At 38.4% G+C, this 19,343-nt stretch overlaps 2 protein-coding genes across 5 annotated transcripts in view; one reads left to right on the top strand and one right to left on the bottom strand.

The window, feature by feature from the left end:
- Positions 1-6: 6 nt before the first annotated feature.
- LOC149075506 (uncharacterized) lies at positions 7-19,324 on the bottom strand. 4 transcript variants are annotated; one of them, XM_089242871.1, is made up of 6 exons: positions 18,866-19,324; positions 6,088-6,181; positions 4,494-4,584; positions 2,644-2,750; positions 2,278-2,358; positions 7-1,002 (listed from the first exon to the last, which is right to left on the bottom strand). In XM_089242871.1, exons 2-6 carry the CDS (start codon positions 6,118-6,120, stop codon positions 973-975), a joined length of 342 nt encoding a protein of 113 aa, XP_089098997.1. In that variant the 5' UTR covers positions 6,121-6,181; positions 18,866-19,324; the 3' UTR covers positions 7-972. The 4 variants fall into 4 exon arrangements, with proteins under 4 accessions (XP_089098997.1, XP_089098995.1, XP_089098998.1 ...); XM_089242869.1 differs by having other exon boundaries at positions 7-2,358; XM_089242872.1 differs by lacking the exon at positions 6,088-6,181 and having other exon boundaries at positions 7-2,358.
- LOC149075503 (serine proteinase stubble-like) overlaps positions 2,675-19,343 on the top strand; it is a 57,924-nt gene continuing 41,255 nt past the window's right edge. Inside the window, exon 1 of the mRNA XM_089242866.1 lies at positions 2,675-2,779. The gene's annotated coding sequence lies outside the window, so the exon portion shown is untranslated. The remainder of the gene's footprint in view (positions 2,780-19,343) is intronic.

Below are 19,343 nucleotides of genomic sequence, written 5' to 3'. Positions count from 1 at the left end.
CAATTCTTATTTTTTTGTTGTGTACATTAAAAATTCACTATAGGTGGGCCTGTAAAAAATGAGACCGAGGCCCTCAAAAGTCTCGGTAGAGAGGCCGGCAGCTAGATGTGGGGCCTATGCTGGTATGGTTTTGAAACTGCCATAATGAAAATAAATGGTGCAAAAATCCCAATTGGATGTACAATGGAAATTTCCATTGATTATTGAGAATACCGTGACGGATTCGACGGGTGGACAAACAGGGTACACACCCATGGCCCCAAGAAAAACAGAGGCTTCTTCGGGTTTAGTTCGGGTTCAGCTCCACAACCTTCGATTGCTGCTTAAAATACACAGATACACAATATTTTTACTTTATCGGGACATAGATTCAGATAATTAAAATCAATAACCCCCTATCACCATACGTGACTTATTTTTTGACATCAGCTATTCATCATTATAAAGGAAAATTTGCTGGTTTTGCAAGACAAACTTCTGAATCAAACTCAACCTGTTTTCCCATTGTACATAATTTCCTTCCCTTTCACCAGGCATGAGGGAGTTATGCCAGAAGTGTATTTGTACCCATCAGTTTGTGAGCATATCTACTCTTGTGTGTGAAGTTAGAGCAACCAATATCATAATTTCGAACCATGAGTGAATTTCATTATTGAATATTTGTACCATGTTAGTATCAGTTACTTCATAGCATCAGCTTTTATGATTTATAAAATTGTGTAAATGTATGGTTTTTTGTAAAATTTAAAATTATGCTATTGAGCTGTGAGCTTATCTCCTCGTTAACATGCAATATAACATATTGAATTTCTTATTTAATATATTATTTTAATGTAAAAATGATAATTGATGTATTGGCTTCACCATAAATACATATCATGGAAAATATAATGGATTACACAAGTACTACTCATTTATTTTTGCCTGTTGCAGTGCGCATCTGAGTACATATTCGTCCGGTGTGGCTGATGTTCAGTTATATTGTTCTTCTGCATGAGCCATCTGCAAAATAAAATTTACATAATCAATGTGTAAAAAAAAAGAGAGAAGATGATTAACTTGCATATGAACAGGTTAATATACACATTTTAGGTTATTCTACAGCTAGGCTGATTCAACATACGAAGTTTTAGGTAAGTAGAAAACACAAAACACAGAATCACGGGAAATGCATCAAAAAATTTTTTTTGCATTAAAAAAAATGTTGTCACCATTCTGTTTTGTTTTTGTGTTTTCTACCTCCCCTAAATGTTTGTAAATTGAGTTTTGAATCACCCTGTTTATCCGAGAATGGTGACAACATTTATTTTTTGAATTGATATGTCATTAATTATGTTCTTGTTCCAAAAACTCTGTAAAAATGTTGAAAGTATACTGAGCAAATGTAAAAGAGAATGTTAAAAATAGAATTTCAGTCAATCATTCGGTCAATCATTGGGCTACTTTACTGTGCACTAACTCCAGTCATACATTGCCATATAAAAATTTCCAACTAGCGGAGTTGGGTGGGAAATAAAGGTGCCATCTATGGGTGGTAATGCTCAGTCATGGTAATCATGCTACATTGCACAGCAAATTGCACAACATGAGCAACTGAATAAAGAATTGTAGAATTGAGATATTTTCTAGTGATAAGCAAATTATGGCCCACTACTAAATCACACATGCACCTCGTCCACATTCCTTGACAGAACTTTTAACGAATTGGTACATCTTGGAATGTGTGTGTATGTGTAGTGAACCTGGTGAAGTTTGTTTCATGGGTACACTTGTCATGTGCAGTGCCACCATCTGCCATCAGTTTTTCTAATCATGAGAAGTGTAATGATTGAATAATTGTATTGTTGTAAGCCTGTTGCTCTCTGTGGTGAGACTTTTTAACGTGCAGATCGGCCTACATTTACACCTCATGGTTAAGAACTCACAGAAAACCTTCAGCCAACCCCCACTGTGGCAGAAGTGGGGCTTCAAACCTGGGTCCCTAATGATGTGAGTCCGTCACTGTGACCAGTTGACCACCACAGCAGCTGAATTATGGCCTGCGGGCTGGATGTGGTTTGCTTAGAAATTCTATCCAACCCATCGCAGATTTTAAAATAATAGTATAGAAATTTTCAATTTCAGCATTTCAAAAAAATTCATTCAAGTGGCAGTGTTCCACATTTTGCCTATGCAAAATAAAATATAACTGAGAATTTGAATTCATTATTGATTTTCTTTTTATACATAAAAGCATGCATAAAAAATAGATTTAAAAAACATTTTAATTTTAGATACCATATCTTCAGACTGTAGGTAAAAGTCTTCTTTCTTCAGACATTCTTGCAAGAAATTCCCGCCCATATTTGAGAACATTCTCTAAAAGTGAGGAGGAAAAAAAAGAGACATCTAGTAAAAATCAATCATCATCATCAAGCACAATCAATTCGATTAGCATGAGTCATAAACGTAATCTTGCTTGACATTCCGGTTTTTGTTTCATCCTTTCTAGTTTTATTACTAGTGATTGTGTACTCATAGTTTTATTGCGTTTATGATTAGTGTTATTGTGTATTCAGTTATTTTTATGTATTATAATCATTACTATTTTTTTTTTTCAGTTATGCTAGTGCCTATTCAGCTTAGTATGGGCCATAAACATACTCGTTCCCTGCGTTCTGGTTGGGTTTCATCTCTCAGCAGGAAATCCTTGTCTATCTGGAGTTCATCCATGAGCATCCAGGGATAAATAATTTTTAGTGGCACTCCCTCTAAAAAGAAAAAAAAAAATTAAGATCAAGTAAGCTGCTAGTAACTGTATATGGATATATTTTCTTAGCAGTGATAGTTTATTAAAAATTTTTGCATCCTTAACAGAAATACGTAGCATTACATGAGTAAAATGGGAACTGAACAATATAAAATCTGATTATACATGCAATATAAATTAGCACATTGTTTCATTTGGATATCAAGAAAAGACTGGAAAAAAGATTATAATCATTCACCAATATTATGAAGTATGCATCACTCCAAAGCAGTGATTTTCAAACTTACAAAACTCTTTGTATTCTTATGCAAGAGATATAAAAAATGTAATAAAAAACTTTCATGGCCAATCTCTTGCCACACCCAATTTTTAAAATTTTACAACATGCTTAGAAATATCATATTTGCTTGCATATAGGATGATTCTGCGGATGAGGTATGATTTTAGAGAGGGATATGGTCAAAGGGGGTGTAGAAAAGAGCTACGCATGTACTTGTTGACAGACTTTCAATGAGATTGATAGGATGGACCATGAGTTATTAAGACATTGCCAATCGAGTACTTCAACAAGGGGGGAGAGCACCAGTATCGATTAATAAGGAACAACTCCAAGTTGTGGTGTCTCAGAGAATTTTTTCTTACAGGGTTGAAAATAAGCGCAATAATTTGTCCCTGGTTGTCATGAATTCTATTACAATTGAGACGTTTAAAAATAAATATGGTGTTCATATTGGGATAAATTGAGTAGCTATCCATACTTAGATAAGACAACCTTAATTTTTTTTGGGTAGTGAATTATATAATATTAATTATTTTTTTTTTGTGATACTTGCTATTATTTTGTGTTGCTGTATTTTGTTACATTTGACATTCTCAAATTTTTCAATGGGTACCTTTTTTTTCAGCTACATTGTTGGGCATTTTGCTCGTCCAACGTTTTTGTATTTGCTTTGTTATCTTTTTGGTTTTCTGTTTGTCAATTTTTATTACAATTTCATATTGAAAAGGCTTACCAGTGTAATCTCTATTAATGCAGAATACATTGTTTAAAATGATTTGGCTGATGAGTGTAAATAATAATGTTTAAAAATATGTTTGTTTGCTTAACAAGTGATTTGTGAAGTAATTTGTGACATACAATGCCTGTGTCCAGGTTTTTATTTAATGTGTGTTATGTTTGGTTTAATTTAATATGTTCGTGACATGGCCCATGATGTATTAACTTTGCACCTTTTTACCCTAAACGTTCCCACCAAGAAGTTTATGAAACACATAGATTTTGAGTGCAATGTTGGAGAAACTTTTTTCCCCATGAAAAATAATGTTTTCCAAATATAAAAAGAATGTTTTCCAAATATAAAAAGAATGTTTTCCAAATATAAAAAGAATGTTTTCCAAATATAAAAAGAATGTTTTCCAAATATAAAAAGAATGTTTTCCAAATATAAAAAGAATGTTTTCCAAATATAAAAAGAATGTTTTCCAAATATAAAAAGAATGTTTTCCAAATATAAAAAGAATGTTTTCCAAATATAAAAAGAATGAAAATTCTCCCTAAGTTCATCCTCAATGTTTCCCTACCATTACTAGCTCACATCATCTGGAGATGCTTTTAGAATATTTTTCAACCTCTCACAACCGTATCTCAATTCATTCTTTTACTAACTTTCATTATACATTTAATTATTTTAACTTCTCATTTTATACATTACAGATATTAACGATGATCTGAATGAAAACTTGCCTGCTTTGGCTCTTTCCATGATTTTTAAGATCACGTCTTGACAGCGGGGGGTAGTCATAATGTTGGTGTCACAAATAACTCCTATATATTCCTAAAAAAATAACCAACAATTAATTGAAGTGGGGAATATGTGATGAGTGCGAAAGCACCTTATTAACCAATCATATTAGTTGTTCGTCCGAACATAGAAACTGAAAGTAAAACAATTCTGACTTTTTCCTGTTGAGACAGAGAGCACACCAAGGTTATGCAGAGAACACACATGCTCATTTTTGAGTTCGATGAGGGTGTAGTTCTTAGTGTTGAAGTGCTAGGCACTTCAGGATCCTTTGTGACAATGCGTCTTTAATTTCTCAAACCACTAAAAGGCGCTTAATGTGTGAAGCGGAATCATGAGTAAAATAAATATGTGAGATACCGCAAAGAGAGATGCCTCGGTAAATGGCTTCTGGGTATCACCATTGGTGACGCTCCAGGTGGTGTCTGGTGAATGATTAATATTTACTTTTTATATATTGTCTTTGAGGGTGAGTGAGATAATGATGTTGATACATAATAATATAATGTGAAAATTTAAGAATAAAAATTATGAGGGACAACAAATATCTTGATTACACCTTTTTGAGCAATGTCGCTATATTTAAACTGAATATCATCGCGTTTATCATGGTGCTTGACAACATTCATAACATTTTCAGTCTTGTAATGTTGGTTTTATTTACATGTATCAACAAACAAAGCCAACATTACCATTTCAATTCACCATCTCTGACCATAGTTATGTCCAGTTAAATAAAGTAATTAATTGGTGTGAGTAATTAATTAATTGGTTATTTATCATAGTATTACTATGGTGAGTAAAGTAAATGGTTATTTATCATGTTTACCAACACGAGCTTGTGATTAAACAGAAATTCTCTGTGTATGACCAAAAATTAGTAAATTATAATTTGGAAAAAATATGATATTGTCAGATTTTACTGTCAGCTAACAGGGAGTGGAATACATTAAATCCCTATCCCACGGGACCGGGGATCAGAAAAGTGTCCATTAAGGAAGGTTCCACTGTATGAATTGCATTACATTGTACTTCAACTTATTCAGAATTTCTTCCGAGCATTTAGCTAGTACTTTAAAAAATATATTAAAAATAATATTGTAATACTCTCAATTATAAAATTTCTCAAAATTCATATTGTTCATCTACATACAACTTCCCCCCCCCCCCACTCTGTTGCATTTTAAGTACCAAATTACTGTGCAAGAAATAAAAATCAATCAAGTGTTTATCTTTTAAACTTTTTTCTTTGAAGTGAAGTGGGCAATTCAACTCATTCTAGTCTTGTTGGAAAGAATGAATCTTTTATTTTAAAATGATTGAGTGCTAATTGAAAGAAGGAATTTCAAGTTCACCTCAGTAAATTGACTTTATTGCGGGTGTAGTGAATGAGGATTTTGGTTCAAAAACTTAATAAGTCAAAGAAATTTAGGAAGAGTGATTACCAAAAGAGCAATCATTTAAACATTTAAACTCTGAAATCATCACAAAAAAATATATATTATGGGGATTATAAAAATATAAATTTCATATTACAGGATCCGAATCATCTGTTGTTTCTCTCTGCATATCCAGCTGCACACCATGCTTACTTTCAATTAAAGCATATTTATAGGCAGGATCTTGAGTTCTGCACAAAAAAAAACAAAAAAAAAACAAAAACTGCCATTAAAAACTGTTAAACTCCATGCGGTTAAAAAAATATCTACAACAACCTTGATGTTTATGTATACCAGGTCTGAAAGGGATAAACTTGCATGTTACAACTATGCAAAATATAAACTATGCATGTTTCAAAGTAGTTCATGTTTTTCAAGGATATGTTCTAACTTTTAATGTTTCAGAAAATTACAAGGCTATCATCAATGCCTATGTGACTGCATAGCAGCCTTAAGAACAAAGGTTGATTTTGACGTGTTTTGACTTCGAGTAATTTTTACCCATGTTTGTTTTTTTCCCATTTGGGTAAATCTTTTACCATAGACTGTTAATAAATAACATAATGTTAAAAAATGTTTTAGGAATACTAGATTGTTTTCAAAAAATTAGATTTTTCAGTTTTTTATGCAGGAGACAAGTTTTTTTTTTTTTTTTGCTTGTTGGACGTCTTGTGTATGATCACAATTGCATTGTGCAGATTTTCTACCATGAGGTGTTTGAGTTAATGGTTCACCTCTTTTCATGGATATCCAGTCCAAACTGTTTAAAGATGTTGTGAGTTCAATACCGGGTTTGTCCTCATCAGAAAAACTTTCCTTCCTTCCTTTCAAACCGAACACAACTTAGGTCACCATGGGCAATTTACTACCGATTGAGTTTTGGTGGGCGGGCGTTCAGAGTGGAGTGAAAAATCTATTTACCTCCTGATAACCCAAGGTGTTGATGCCAGTATCGGTTATTTCTGAGTAATGCACCAAACTATGAGTTTTGAAGGGATCAATGGATCTATAATCAATATGTTTTTAATAATGTTTATCAATAAATGTATCAATTGCAGTTTTCCGCAATAAATAAATTCAGTACTTAAAAGCACATTTTCTAGTGGTACTAACGTCATCAAACTAAGAAAAGATGTCAACTAAAGTATAAATTTGATGGCCATGATGACAATGTTGCCCTCTCAATATTTTTTTCTTGGTCTGCAGATTACCTTAAAATCATGGTGTCACAGCATCTATTTTTTTGTAGTGTCAAAAACAAATCTGTTAAGTATAATAGATTCGTATATTACCTAGAAATTTTAATATACTGAAAGGATGGAAGTTGCTAGGATTCATAAAGTCTGAGTTTAATTTGTGTATGACCTTCATTGCTGCTGTTTTTAAACACTGCAAAGTATCAAAGTTGAATCGGGTTATTATATCATTCCAACCCTACTCCATTGGTAGTAAATTGCTATATGGTGGCTTGACCACAGTTGATGTGCGTAAAGTAGTGGCATTCTGACCTGAAGACATATTTACACTAATGATGTATCCTTTGATCTTTTCAATCGACATCTATCTATAGATACTAATGGCTTCTGTCTTACTCCCTAATAATAAGCATAAATGCAGGTTTTTTTCCCCAAGTACAGCATTGCAGTAGAGCGCCATTTGTCTAAACAAAATTCATTAGCAAACAAAAACTTTACATGTCCCATATTGGTCCAACTCAGACATAGACAGATGCAGAGGGAGTGTAGAGGGATATCCCCTCCCCCCTGATTTCCCCCCCCCCCAAATTTTTTTTTTGCATAAGAAGGCGAGGTGGAGGGCATCGACTGGAAAATTCACTATACATAACCTCAGCGATCCCCCCCCCTTTTGTTCCTCCAAGGAGCCTGTATCTGCTTATGATCTCAGATATACAGGAATCCAAGTGATTACAAATGTTTCTCATTTTAAATGAAGTGTCATCAACTGAAGTTAAGATTTCGGATATTGATATCATATGTCATTGTCATCATATTGCCAGAGGCGCATTTATGGTTTTGCTGCCCATCTTCTATTTGATTCTAATTTTCTTGACTATTCTTTCCTCAAATTTTTCACCCTGTGCTATAACCCGCTCCCCCCCCCCTCCGCAAGTACACGTATGTCTCTAACGGAAAAGGGTTGGATAAAATACGGGACGATCCAACAAACCTATACAATAAATCAAAGTCCCCCTCCCCCCAACACATCACCGAGTCCGCACCCACCATGGTTCTACATCTTTGAGCAAGTTTCCTTGTCTGAGATTTTTGTTGAGCCCCCTGTGTGAAGTGAATTTTCAGTGTGAAAAAAAAAAATGATGGGAATCGTCCCAGACCATTGTACAGTTCATTGAGCTTCACCTTCTTGTGGAGGTTTTATGCACGGCCCAGCCTTTTCATGGGCGGAGATAAGGGTGGGGGGAAAGTATGGAGGCATTCCCCCCACCGTCAAAGGTGGAGTCGACTGATCTTATGTATATGTGTATATACGAATCGACATCATCATCTTGCCTCCCACAAGACTTCGATGTCTATCTCCGCCTATGGGCCTTTTCAACATCATGGGTCCCCAGCCGCGAGTAAAAAATTGACATTTTTTCCCTACAAAAATGTGATCAACAACCCTCATCTCATTCTCTAAGAATTGTTGGTGAATGAAATTTTCCAATGCGGAATTTGAGAGAGAGACGATATTTCTCCTTAAACTCTCTACGATTACTGGCGTAATATTACGTCTAAAACTGCAGTGGAGCAAATTCAAATAAGTTCTCTGTATTTTTTCCTTCTCTCTTCACCATCGCGGAGCTTCATAGCTACCCTATTATCTACGGGAGGTCCCCCCACACATATAATGTATCTTTCTACTATGTACATGTAAGAGCGAATAAGAACTCTAGAAAATAACGTTATTATTTTCATTTTATTTTTTTTCTCCCCCCCCCCCCAGTCTTCGTTTTCTAACATGCGGTTAGGTTAGGACAAGGGCACCATATTAAAACCTTGGTACGGGAAGTGGTTAAAATACCCGAATTCGGATCCTACATATATAGGAAAAAAGAGATTTAAATCGGTTACCTGTGATGTTCCCGGGTCCGTCGTTTGTTGCATGACCTATCAAGTCCAGACGATAGAGCTTCGATATTTCTTGGTTTTGCTGACTGTTTTTGATGATCACAGTCAGTGTCTTCACATTTACATATTGTCTGTATCGTAGAGTTTTTTCTACACAATGGTGCAGTTCCTCCTCCTGAATTGTGAATTTTTCGGTTGGTTTGTGGTTCGGCGGTGCATTTACATACGTTTCGAAATACTTTGGACCATTCGTAGTTGGTGCCCATATTTTCAGGGACACTAATGATACTGTCTTTTCGAAAACGTAGTTTATAATGAGTTCTTTCTTATTTTGTGATTCCAGTGGCGCGGTTCCTTCTAAGAAATGTTTGAAAGATAACTCATCAGCTGCATTTTGACACGTAGAGTTTTCTTTGTCAATGAAATTACTCATCTCTACATTGAAATTTATTCGCAAAAATGTTTTTTCAGTTCGTCGATCAAGAATGAGGTGGTGTTGGACGAGACTCTCGCTACTTCTTCATTATCGCGATATAGTACATGAGTTGGGCTCGAGATGATGTTCTAGTGCAGCTTTGTCTTCGAGCTTTTTCCGATGTTGATCGCGAAAAATAAGAAGTCGACGCACTCGCTCATGGTTTCAAACTCGAATGTTTTTTCAGATATCACTGCGGTCCAGTTATACAAAATATTTTTCGAATACCCAATTTGTTTACTTTGTTGTTAGAAATCGCGGGCATTTGGAACTACTTGGACCTTCACGCTCCAATATTTGATAGGAAAAACTTTACACAATATTATATTACTACGAAGGTAAAACTTTGTAAAGGCTTGTTAATGCATGTAAATTATGCGTGGCACGTGATTGTTTGAATAGAAGAGCGAGATTCTACGGAATCGGACTGAATGAATGAACGCCAGAACTTTGCCACTGGACTTATCCCGTTGCCGAGATCTCTTCCAGTCCAGCTTTGTGGCAGAGTCTGGAACACTTTATTTAGTGTAAAAAAAAAAACAAAAAAAACCATACAAACTTTTTTACAACATATTTTCCCCGGACAATTGGGTACTGTCGCGATTAACAAATTTTGTGGTGATTACGGACGAGATGGGATTAGGAGTTGGAGAAGTTTCGGGGTTTAGTTAAGATGAATGTACACATATTAGGATGGAGGTATGTTTTAAAAGCAATTGAGCCCCCCCCCCATGCCATTTCATCTGTTATCTTACACTTGCCATATTATATACACAGGATACAAAAAGAAATGAGGATCTTATTGTGAAATAATATATACTATATATATATCCATCCATCGGAGCGAGTCATCTCGCTTAACACCTTATTGGTGAGCAAATGGGTTTGATAACTTGCGACTAGAAGCCAGCATCAGTTTTATTGGGTTGAGTTCACTCGCTCCGGTGGATTTAATGAAAATATACAAAATAGAAGTATTGTGTGGGGGAATATATACAATTAGAGATCTCTCAGCGGTGCCATCTCGATTAGCACCTTATTCGGTGAGCAACATGAATCCGACAATATGAGTACGCACGTGTGTTGTGGACATGAAATGCATGGACAACTTGAATGGAGGAAAGAGAAATACACACATATACACATATATATAACTGCCAGGTCGAGTCGTCTCGCCCTAAACCTATTTTGGTGAGCAATGTGGGCTTGATTTAAATGGGGGATTGTCTGGAGAGAGCCTTAGCTAAGGATCAGCTTCGGTCTTGGTGTTTTGGTTGACTCGATCTGGCTGGTTATATTTATATTAAAAAAAAAAAAAAATGAATATATATATATAATATAAACTACATGTGTAATGGTTATTATATGAAACCTTATGGCTTATGAAGGACACTTGTGGTTATCACATTTACATCATTGTAACGGGAATGTCATAAAAATTCTTGTTCGGGTCCCGTTAGTACATACTATATCATGTATTAGTAGTGGCAGTCATGTGGATATGATTTTTGTTGTTTTTATCCATTTCTGTTTTTTCTCACACTTATTTTTGTAATATTTAAAACATTATTTTATAAATCTGGTGGACAGATTTCTTGTTTTTTGTTGGCGTGTATATATCTGACAAGGCTTGTAATCCTTGCTGCTGTGTTTTTGTTTTTGATTATTTGAGTGAACCATTGTTTTCTATTGTTTTCGGAATATTTGTACATGTGTAGATGTTTTGTAAATTTGCACTCTGTTGCATAGTGAACAGGAGTACCCACCATACCGCAGGCACATTTGTCTGTTCGGCGGCGTTTCCGTTCGTGTAGATATATAGGGAATGGGCCGTGTCCTGTTATGAAGATAGTCACCTCCCTATTCCAGTTTAGTGTGTTGTATGTGACTCGAGGGACAATTTCGTGCACTTTCCTAGCTGTTGTTCCTTGGTCCCAAATTTGCTGCCATTTCTGGAGGGTTGCTTGTTTAAGTTGTCGCTTCAGGAGCGTTAGTGGGAAAGGGTTATCAAGTTTATTGTCACAGTTGATTGCAGCTTTGGCTAGAGAGTCTGCTCTCTCGTTTCCAAGATTACCTATATGGGCCTTGGTCCAACCTAGGAAAATGTTTGGGTTATTTAATAGACGCCGCCTCAATACACGTACTATTGTGTTTCTATTTGTTGGATCTAGAAGTGCTTGAAGGGAGGAGCGGCTATCAGTTATTATTAAACTCGCTCTTCTGCTCCCGTTGCATATTGTGCAGCTGCTTCTATCGCTAACAATGCTGCTTGGAAGTTACTATTGTTTTTATCTAGCGTTGCTTGCCACGTTTGCTTTTCTGTATTGTTTGTGTATACACAATAGGCTGCTCCGACGCCTTCATCGGTTTTGGAGCCAACTGTGTATATGTGGGTGTTTGCTAGTTTTATATCGTGGCCGTCAATCGAAATTTGATTGGGGATAGTTGAGCAGGAGGGGTGGTGGTGCCAGCCATGCTCCCGTGCTTCAAAGTTATTGGGGTCAAAGTCTAGAAGTTCTGGTTGAATGTTTTTCCTAAACCTAACTGCGTTTGTGTAGACTGCTTCCATTTGGAGCTTAAGGTGTAGTGGGCAGTTGCCTGTGATCACTTGGAGTCCCAGCGTAGTTGTTGTGTCATAGGCTCCGGTTATTGTTAAAAGAAATTTCCTCTGTGCACTATCTAAGGCTTGTTGTGTTTTTTTGGTTGGATGCCTATACCAAGCTGAGGCGCCATGGGCCAAGAATCTCTCGACCACCGTCTTGTAGATAGTGTTCCTAATGCTTTGTGAGATGCCCCAGGATTTTCCTGCTATTTTAGTTAGTTTAAAATGGAAGCGAGTCGCTTTTAGTTTGCGTTCATTGATGTGTGATTGCCAGCCGAGGTCTTTTTGGATGGTTCCGCCTAAATATTTGAGATTGTTTACGCATTTAATATTTTTACCATTAATTTTGATCCTAGGGGGATATTTATTTTTTGTGAAACAGAGAAATTGTGTTTTTTCTGTTGAGATTTTGAGGTTATGTTCATTAAGCCAATTCGAAAAATCGTTAAGAATTTTAGTTGCCTTTGTCGCTAGCTGTGATACATTTACTGACCCTATCACAAAGGCAAAGTCATCAGCAAAGGCTTGGATCTGGGCATCTTCCGGAAGGGGGATTTTTAGGGCTTGATTGGCCACAAGATTCCATAAAGCTGGTCCGCTACACGAACCCTGTGGACAGCCAATATCCTGTTTTCTAACCGCCAGGCCTTCCGGTGTTCTGATTAAGACATGTCTATTTGCTAGGAGGTCCGAAAACATTGATTTAATATTGTTAGGGAGGGGAGCTTTGGACAGTTCTTGGTTTATTGAGGAATAGGTCAGGTTGTTAAAAGCTCCTTTAATATCGATACTTATAAAGACGACGTCCAGTTCTTTGCTCTTGAATTCGTTAATTTTAGTGAGTATTAGGTTGAGGGCATCATCTATAGAATTACCTGACCTAAAGCCGAATTGAAGGTTAGAGTTATAGTTTTGAGATTCCAGGTGAAAGTTGAGTCTTTGAGTCAAAAGTTTTTCAAGACATTTACCTCCTACGGGCAAAAGGGTTATTGGACGATACGAGTCGATTACATCTGGTTTTTTGGAAGAGTATTACTTGCCCTATCTTAAAGATGTTGGGGAATGTTTTTAGTTCGAGGCATTTGTTGAACAGCGTGAGGAAAAGAGTTGGGTATTGTTTGTGCTTGATTATCGGGCCGTCAATACTATCAGGACTGGGGGCTTTGTTTATCGGGATCAGTTTTATAATCCTATCCACTTCGGCCGGACTGAATAGAGGGTCATTGTAGTTCGACGATGTCATAGTGTTCGTGCTCTGTGCGGAGGACGGGTTAGGTGGTGTGGGAAAGAGTTTTTCCAGAATTATATTAGCAAAATCTCTTTGGGTTCCTTGTGCATCTTCTCCAAGAAGTTTGAAAAGCTGGGAGGGGATGGTGCTTTTGGATTTAACTGTTTTATATTGTTTACCATAAGGATTAGAAGCTTTATTACAGAAGTCTCTGAAGGTTTCTCTCTTTGATTTGCGAATTAGTTTATAAAATTTTGCTCTTTCACGTTTAAATATTATATAAAGTCTGGGTTTTTCATCTGGGGAGGCTTTTTGTGTTCTAAGCTGTAGGGCTTTGAGTTTATTTTGTGCGGCATTTACTTGGGGGGTCCACCAGGAGGTTTTGATATTAAGTTTGGATGTTTTCTTTTTGAGAGATTTATGGCAAGCCTGGAAAATTAAGTTTTCCAACGCTTCCGTTTTGGCGTTGAGATCCTCCGAGGTGTGGCAATTATTAATTAAAGTTATTAATTTGGGGATGTCTCTGAGATGCTTGTTAAGTTTAGAGAGACCGAATTTACTTTTGAATCTTGTGAGTGAGATAGCGTTGGCAGAGATGTTTAGTTCTATCAGAATGTATTTATGAAGGCTGGCTGAGAAGTCTGTTGTTATATTTCTATTTAGACATTGCACTATTTCTGTGTTTGTTGTGAGAGTTAGGTCGGGCCAGCCTTTTTTGTCGCCATGGACATATGACGGTGGGTCTGAGTTTGAGTGATGGAGAAAAAGATCATGTCCGCCAATGAATTGCTCTATCCCTTTGCCTCTACCGTTAAGCCTCGGATAGTTCCATAGCGGATTTTGCCCGTTTAGATCAGACCCGATCAGTGCTTGTTCCGGTTTGATTGCATCGAGGATAATGGGAATTTCAGCGAGTGTTTCTTTCAGGTCGCCATGGGGAGGGGCGTAGGCTGAAATCAGAGTAAGAGGCTTGTTGTCGAAAGAAAGTTTAACGGCGACGGTGTGATTAAGGGTCTCTATTAAGATTGGTTTTATGTTTTGGTTAGGACAGATTATCGCGGCTTTATTTTCTTTTGCGAGCCAGACCGACCATGATTTTGGGATATTGGGTATTCTTTTATTGTAGATGTAGGGCTCCTGGATGAGGAATATGTCGATTTGGTATTTATTTGAGATTATTGGAAGTTTATCCATGGCCGCTTTCGTGTGGTCGCAATTAAGTTGGATTAGTTTAATGCTAGATTTATTAAGTAATTGTGTAGGAAAGAGGTGGGACATGACATCTGGCATTCTATTTGAGCTCATTTTTATATTTAGGATTTAGCTTTGTAGTAGCTAATTGTACTGAGGGAATTTTTTATTTAAAATATTGAGAGAATTATTTATAGTTTATTTTCTTCCTCAGCCGTTCGGTTAAAGACCTGTAGCAATGACATGTCGGGGATGATGCTCTGTGTCCTGTCGGGTATTTTGTGTAGTGGTCGTCATTGCTCATTAAACAGTTGATGCACCTGACACGATCCTCCGTGCATGTGTAAGTATTGTGCCTACCGGAACAGGTGGCACAATACGGTGTTTCTGACTGGCACTGGCCTGTGGTGTGTTTGTGGGATTGGCACCTTGTGCAGCGTCGTACTTGAAGGTACTCGCGCACTCGGTAACTTTCCAAGTGTATGAAAAGTGATTTGGCCAGCAGAATGCGTTCTAGTACCCTACCAGGGACTGCAACTACAAGGTGTGTTGTGTCTGGTTTGGCCGAGATTCTAGAATCTATGTTCATCTGCCCCTGTGCCTGCGCGATTGTAGATATGGCGTCAATAACGAGTTGGTCAGTTGTATTACTCGAAACGCCATACATGATGAGTTTTGGTTGTGTTGTCATGGGGGTCTTCGCCTGCCATTCTGAGTTGTGTTGTGTCAGCTTCTTTAGTAGTTGCTCGAGCCGGTGCTTGTCTTCCTCAGTGGGTAGGTCTATAGCTATACCACTCCTGATCGGTCTTACTTTTTGAATGTTGATGTTGTGTGCCGGTAGATCCACTTTAGCTCTCAGGAATGCCTTGAGCTTGGCCTGCTCGTTGTGTATGTGCTCATCGTCTATCGGGCTTTTGAATTGTATCAGGAGGGTGTATACCTGTCTGTTGAGACGGAGAAGTTGAGCATATGATTGAGGTAGAGAAGGGGGGTCAGTGCAACAGTTAACAGTGTTGGAAGAAGAGATTGAAGCAGTAGCATGTTGAGCAGAGGTTGAAGAGGTAGGGTGGTTAGCTGAAGTTAAGGGCGCTTTGATTGCAGGTTGTGAAAGTTTAGTGGTTTTAGATGAGAGTTTGTTGCGAGGTTTTAACAGGGTGTGCTGGGTTTTGATAGGGGGAAGGGCATAAAGCACAGGATGTGGGATATTAAGAGGTTGTCCAAGGCGGCTGCGGTAGGAAGGTTCAGTGGAGGTGCAAGAAGAGGATTTTGGGATTATAGAGGGTGCATGGGGAGGGAGGTCTAGAGAAGGACGAGTGTTGGAGGTGGTACGAGCATAGGATTTTGGAATAATAGATGATCTGTGAGGAGGATCGAGAGAAGAATGAGAGGAGGCGGAGGAGGATGGGTTGGGAGTGGAGGTAACAGGGAGAGAAGAAAGTGTTGAGGAGGAAGGAAGTGGAGTGTTGGTGGATGTGGATGTAGTGGAGAGAGGCTGGGATTGAGAAACAGCTAGAGGAGATGTTTGGGTTTCAGATGAAAGTGTGGGAATAGGATTTGGAATATCGTTAAAGATTGATGTGAAGGAGGGTAGGGTTTGTGTAGAGGCGAAGGCATGGAGAAAAGAGTCTGTCTGGATGTCCTTGTCCATTGTATACCTCGCTTGTGTTGTTGTGGTCGGCTCGAGCTTGATGATCCTGGACTCTAGGCTGTCTAACAGTTTGTGAACCTCAATAGAAATATTGGTCAGGCGACTTTCTTCCGAGTTATTGTTACCAGAGCAGATCTCCCTAATTTCATCTATCAACTCTTTGGGTGTTTTGTCGGATTCATTCATTGTTGTGCCGAGCGTGTCGGGGAAGGTGGTGTCGTTTCCCGTTGTAGAGACATCATCCAAGGAATTGGCCGTCGGGCTGTCTTGGTCGTCAAGCATTTCGAGAAATATTGTATAAAACTATCTAAAATCTAAGAGAATAAAAACAAACAAACAAAAAAAAAAAAAAAAACACGTGCACTATATATATTACATGAAGTACTACGGACTGGCTATTCAACTACGAGAGTGGACATAGAAACTCGAAAGAAAAAAAAAATTACAGCGAAGTACAAAATACTAGCTACCTATCCAATGGAGGGATGTCTGAACAAAGAAAAAAAATGGCGCTAGGGAGAAAATACACAAAAACGTGGCTACGTTAAACGACGAGAAATGTACAAAAATACACGTGGCATGAGGATTAAAAAAATAAATAAAATCTGATCAAACGATGAGACCCCTATCGAAATGGCATGTGTAAAACGTTAAGAAAAAGTTTTGGCTAAACGATATGAAAATATATATATATACTGGGGGGGCTCTCCCCCAGGGGCCAACCCCCCCCCCCACTTCTCTCCCGGACATATCTTGTTTATTTCGTCCCACTTCATCAGCGTGCTATGGAAAAGGGGAAAGGGACGTGTGAAAGCACCAGCCTACTGAAGAAGCGAATTTTAATGAAAATAATAATAAAGCAACAAAAAACAAATGAGATTCATCAAGTATCCCCAGAAAACTTCCCCATGGGGGTCCCCAGATTCAATTCGCTGAATTTCAGTGGGGCCCCACACTGGATATATCTTGGGCTACCGATGTGTTGCAAATTTTACAATGTTAAACCACAAAAATCAATGAGATACATTCAGGGGCACCGAATTACAACCTGCCAACATTTCCATGAAGCCCTGACCTGCAAGCTTGTCGGACACCCCCCTGTGAGAATTTTTCATTTTTATCAATTTTACAACGAATAAAATCCAGGGCCCCACATCCAGTAGCGGGGACACAATACGCAGATTTTTAGTGGGGCCCCAGACTGGCTATATCTCGGGTTTCGGCTGTGGCAAATTCTACAACAGAAAAGAATGAGATTCATCCAGGGCCCCCAAAATCAAACCTGTAACCATGGGGCCCCCCGACTTGGAAGCTTGTCGGTCATCCCCCGGTGCGAGTGCCATGAAAAATTTTCATTTGTATTCGTTTTACCAACGAATAAAATCCAGGGCCCCAAAATGAAACCTGTAAACATGGGCCCCCGACTTGGAAGCTTGTCGGTCATTCCCCGGTGCGAGTGCCATGAAAAATTTTCATTTGTATTCGTTTTACCAACGAATAAAATCCAGGGCCCCCAACCAATTACCCGGGACACCAATTCGCATACTTTTGGTGGGGCCCCAGACTGGCTTTATCTCGGGCTTCCGCTGTTGCGAATTCTACAACATAAAAGAATGAGATTCGTCCGGGGCCCCAAAATGAAACCTGTAAACATGGAGCCCCCGACTTGGAAGCTTGTCGGTCATCCCCCGGTGCGAGTGCTATGAAAAATTTTCATTTGTATTCGTTTTACCAACAAATAAAATCCAGGGCACCCAAAATGAAACCTGTAAACATGGGCCCCGACTCGGAAGCTTGTCGGCCATCCCACGGAGCGAGTACCATGAAAAATTTTCATTTGTATTCGTTTTACCAACGAATAAAATCCAGGACCCCCCAACCAATTACCCGGGACACCAATTCGCATACTTTTGGTGGGGCCCCAGACTGGATATATCTTTTGCTTCCGCTATCGAAATTTTTCAACGTTAAAGCAGCAAGAAAACAATGAGATCCATCAAGGGCCCCTGGAAATGAAAACTTTTTACTTATACGTGAAATCTTCCCCGGGTACCCCGACCCTGTGTTGGGAGCACTGCTGTTGTGTGTGTATATTATACATATATATACCTCTCGGCATGGACCTTCCCCCCCCCCCCCACAAAGGAAAGGCTGACAGGGGCCACAACGATTCTTATCACTTTTTGATTTTTCACACTATAAATTAATCACAGAGGGGCCCCTGAAAAGCTGGTTTGGGGGCTCGAAATCTAAATTCCAGCCTAAGGGCTCTGCTGTAGGATGTAGGAGCCTCTTGGTACATGCACATAACATGGTCCCGATGGGTCAAATGGGTCCCGATATGTGAATATCGACCCAATATCGATATATGAATATGAATTTACGATATATGATATCATATCGATATATGAATACATGAATATGAATGTACGATATATGATATCATATCGAGATATGAATATATGAATATGAATGTACGATATATGAATGTGAATATCGATATATGAATCGAATCCACTTCCGTAACAGATTTCCGTCACTCAAAAATTTCACCCACTTCCGTCACTCGGTTGCTTAGCAACAGGCCCTTTTCGAGTTTGTTTGTGATTTTATATTATAGAATAGATATGTAAAACACTAACCTGAATATATTCCGGGACCCAAAGTACTCCTACATTGATTAACTAAAAAGAACTAACACACAAAATAATTGTTCGCTCAAATATTTCCGGGATCTTGTAGTTCTGGCCCTGTGATGCTGTTGTCGAGATCTCCTGGCGTCACACTGGTCTTGCTCACTTCGGTCGTCTGGACACTGCAACCTCGGTCTGCTTGCTGCAAGTCAGCTGGGCACGGTTGGCGAGCACTTGAATCGGCAATCCAACGGTTATTATTATTTGCCGAATTAACGCATAGTTAATTGTTTGATCTTGCAATGTATGATGCTAATGGAAATCAAGATGGCGCCGGCTATGACGCTTCGCTGCCACGAGAAAAGTTGACTGACGTAGAAAGGGAAATTTTTTACCCGGGGGTGAAGCAGATACGCGACGCTAGCGTTGTGACGGTTTGCGCGTCGGCCGGAGCAAAAAATCGTGCGGCCTTCCTCTACGAAGGTCA

The sequence above is a fragment of the Pholcus phalangioides genome, unplaced genomic scaffold (genome assembly GCF_987345545.1).
Source record: "Pholcus phalangioides strain wild (caught in Gottingen) unplaced genomic scaffold, Ppha-v1.0 ptg000015l_1, whole genome shotgun sequence".
NCBI lineage: Eukaryota > Metazoa > Arthropoda > Arachnida > Araneae > Pholcidae > Pholcus > Pholcus phalangioides.
The sequence above is the reverse complement of the archived record's forward strand: the minus strand, read 5'-3'. Positions and strand labels throughout refer to the sequence as shown.

Coding starts and splice junctions, on each gene's coding strand:
- LOC149075506 (XM_089242869.1), bottom strand. CDS start 6,120: ATGCAGAGAGAAACAACAGATGATTCGGATCCT. Junction 4,585..6,087: donor CAACAGATGATTCGGATCCT/GTAATATGAAAT, acceptor TTATTTTTTTAG/GAATATATAGGAGTTATTTG. Junction 2,751..4,493: donor CATGGAAAGAGCCAAAGCAG/GCAAGTTTTCAT, acceptor TTTTCTTTTTAG/AGGGAGTGCCACTAAAAATT.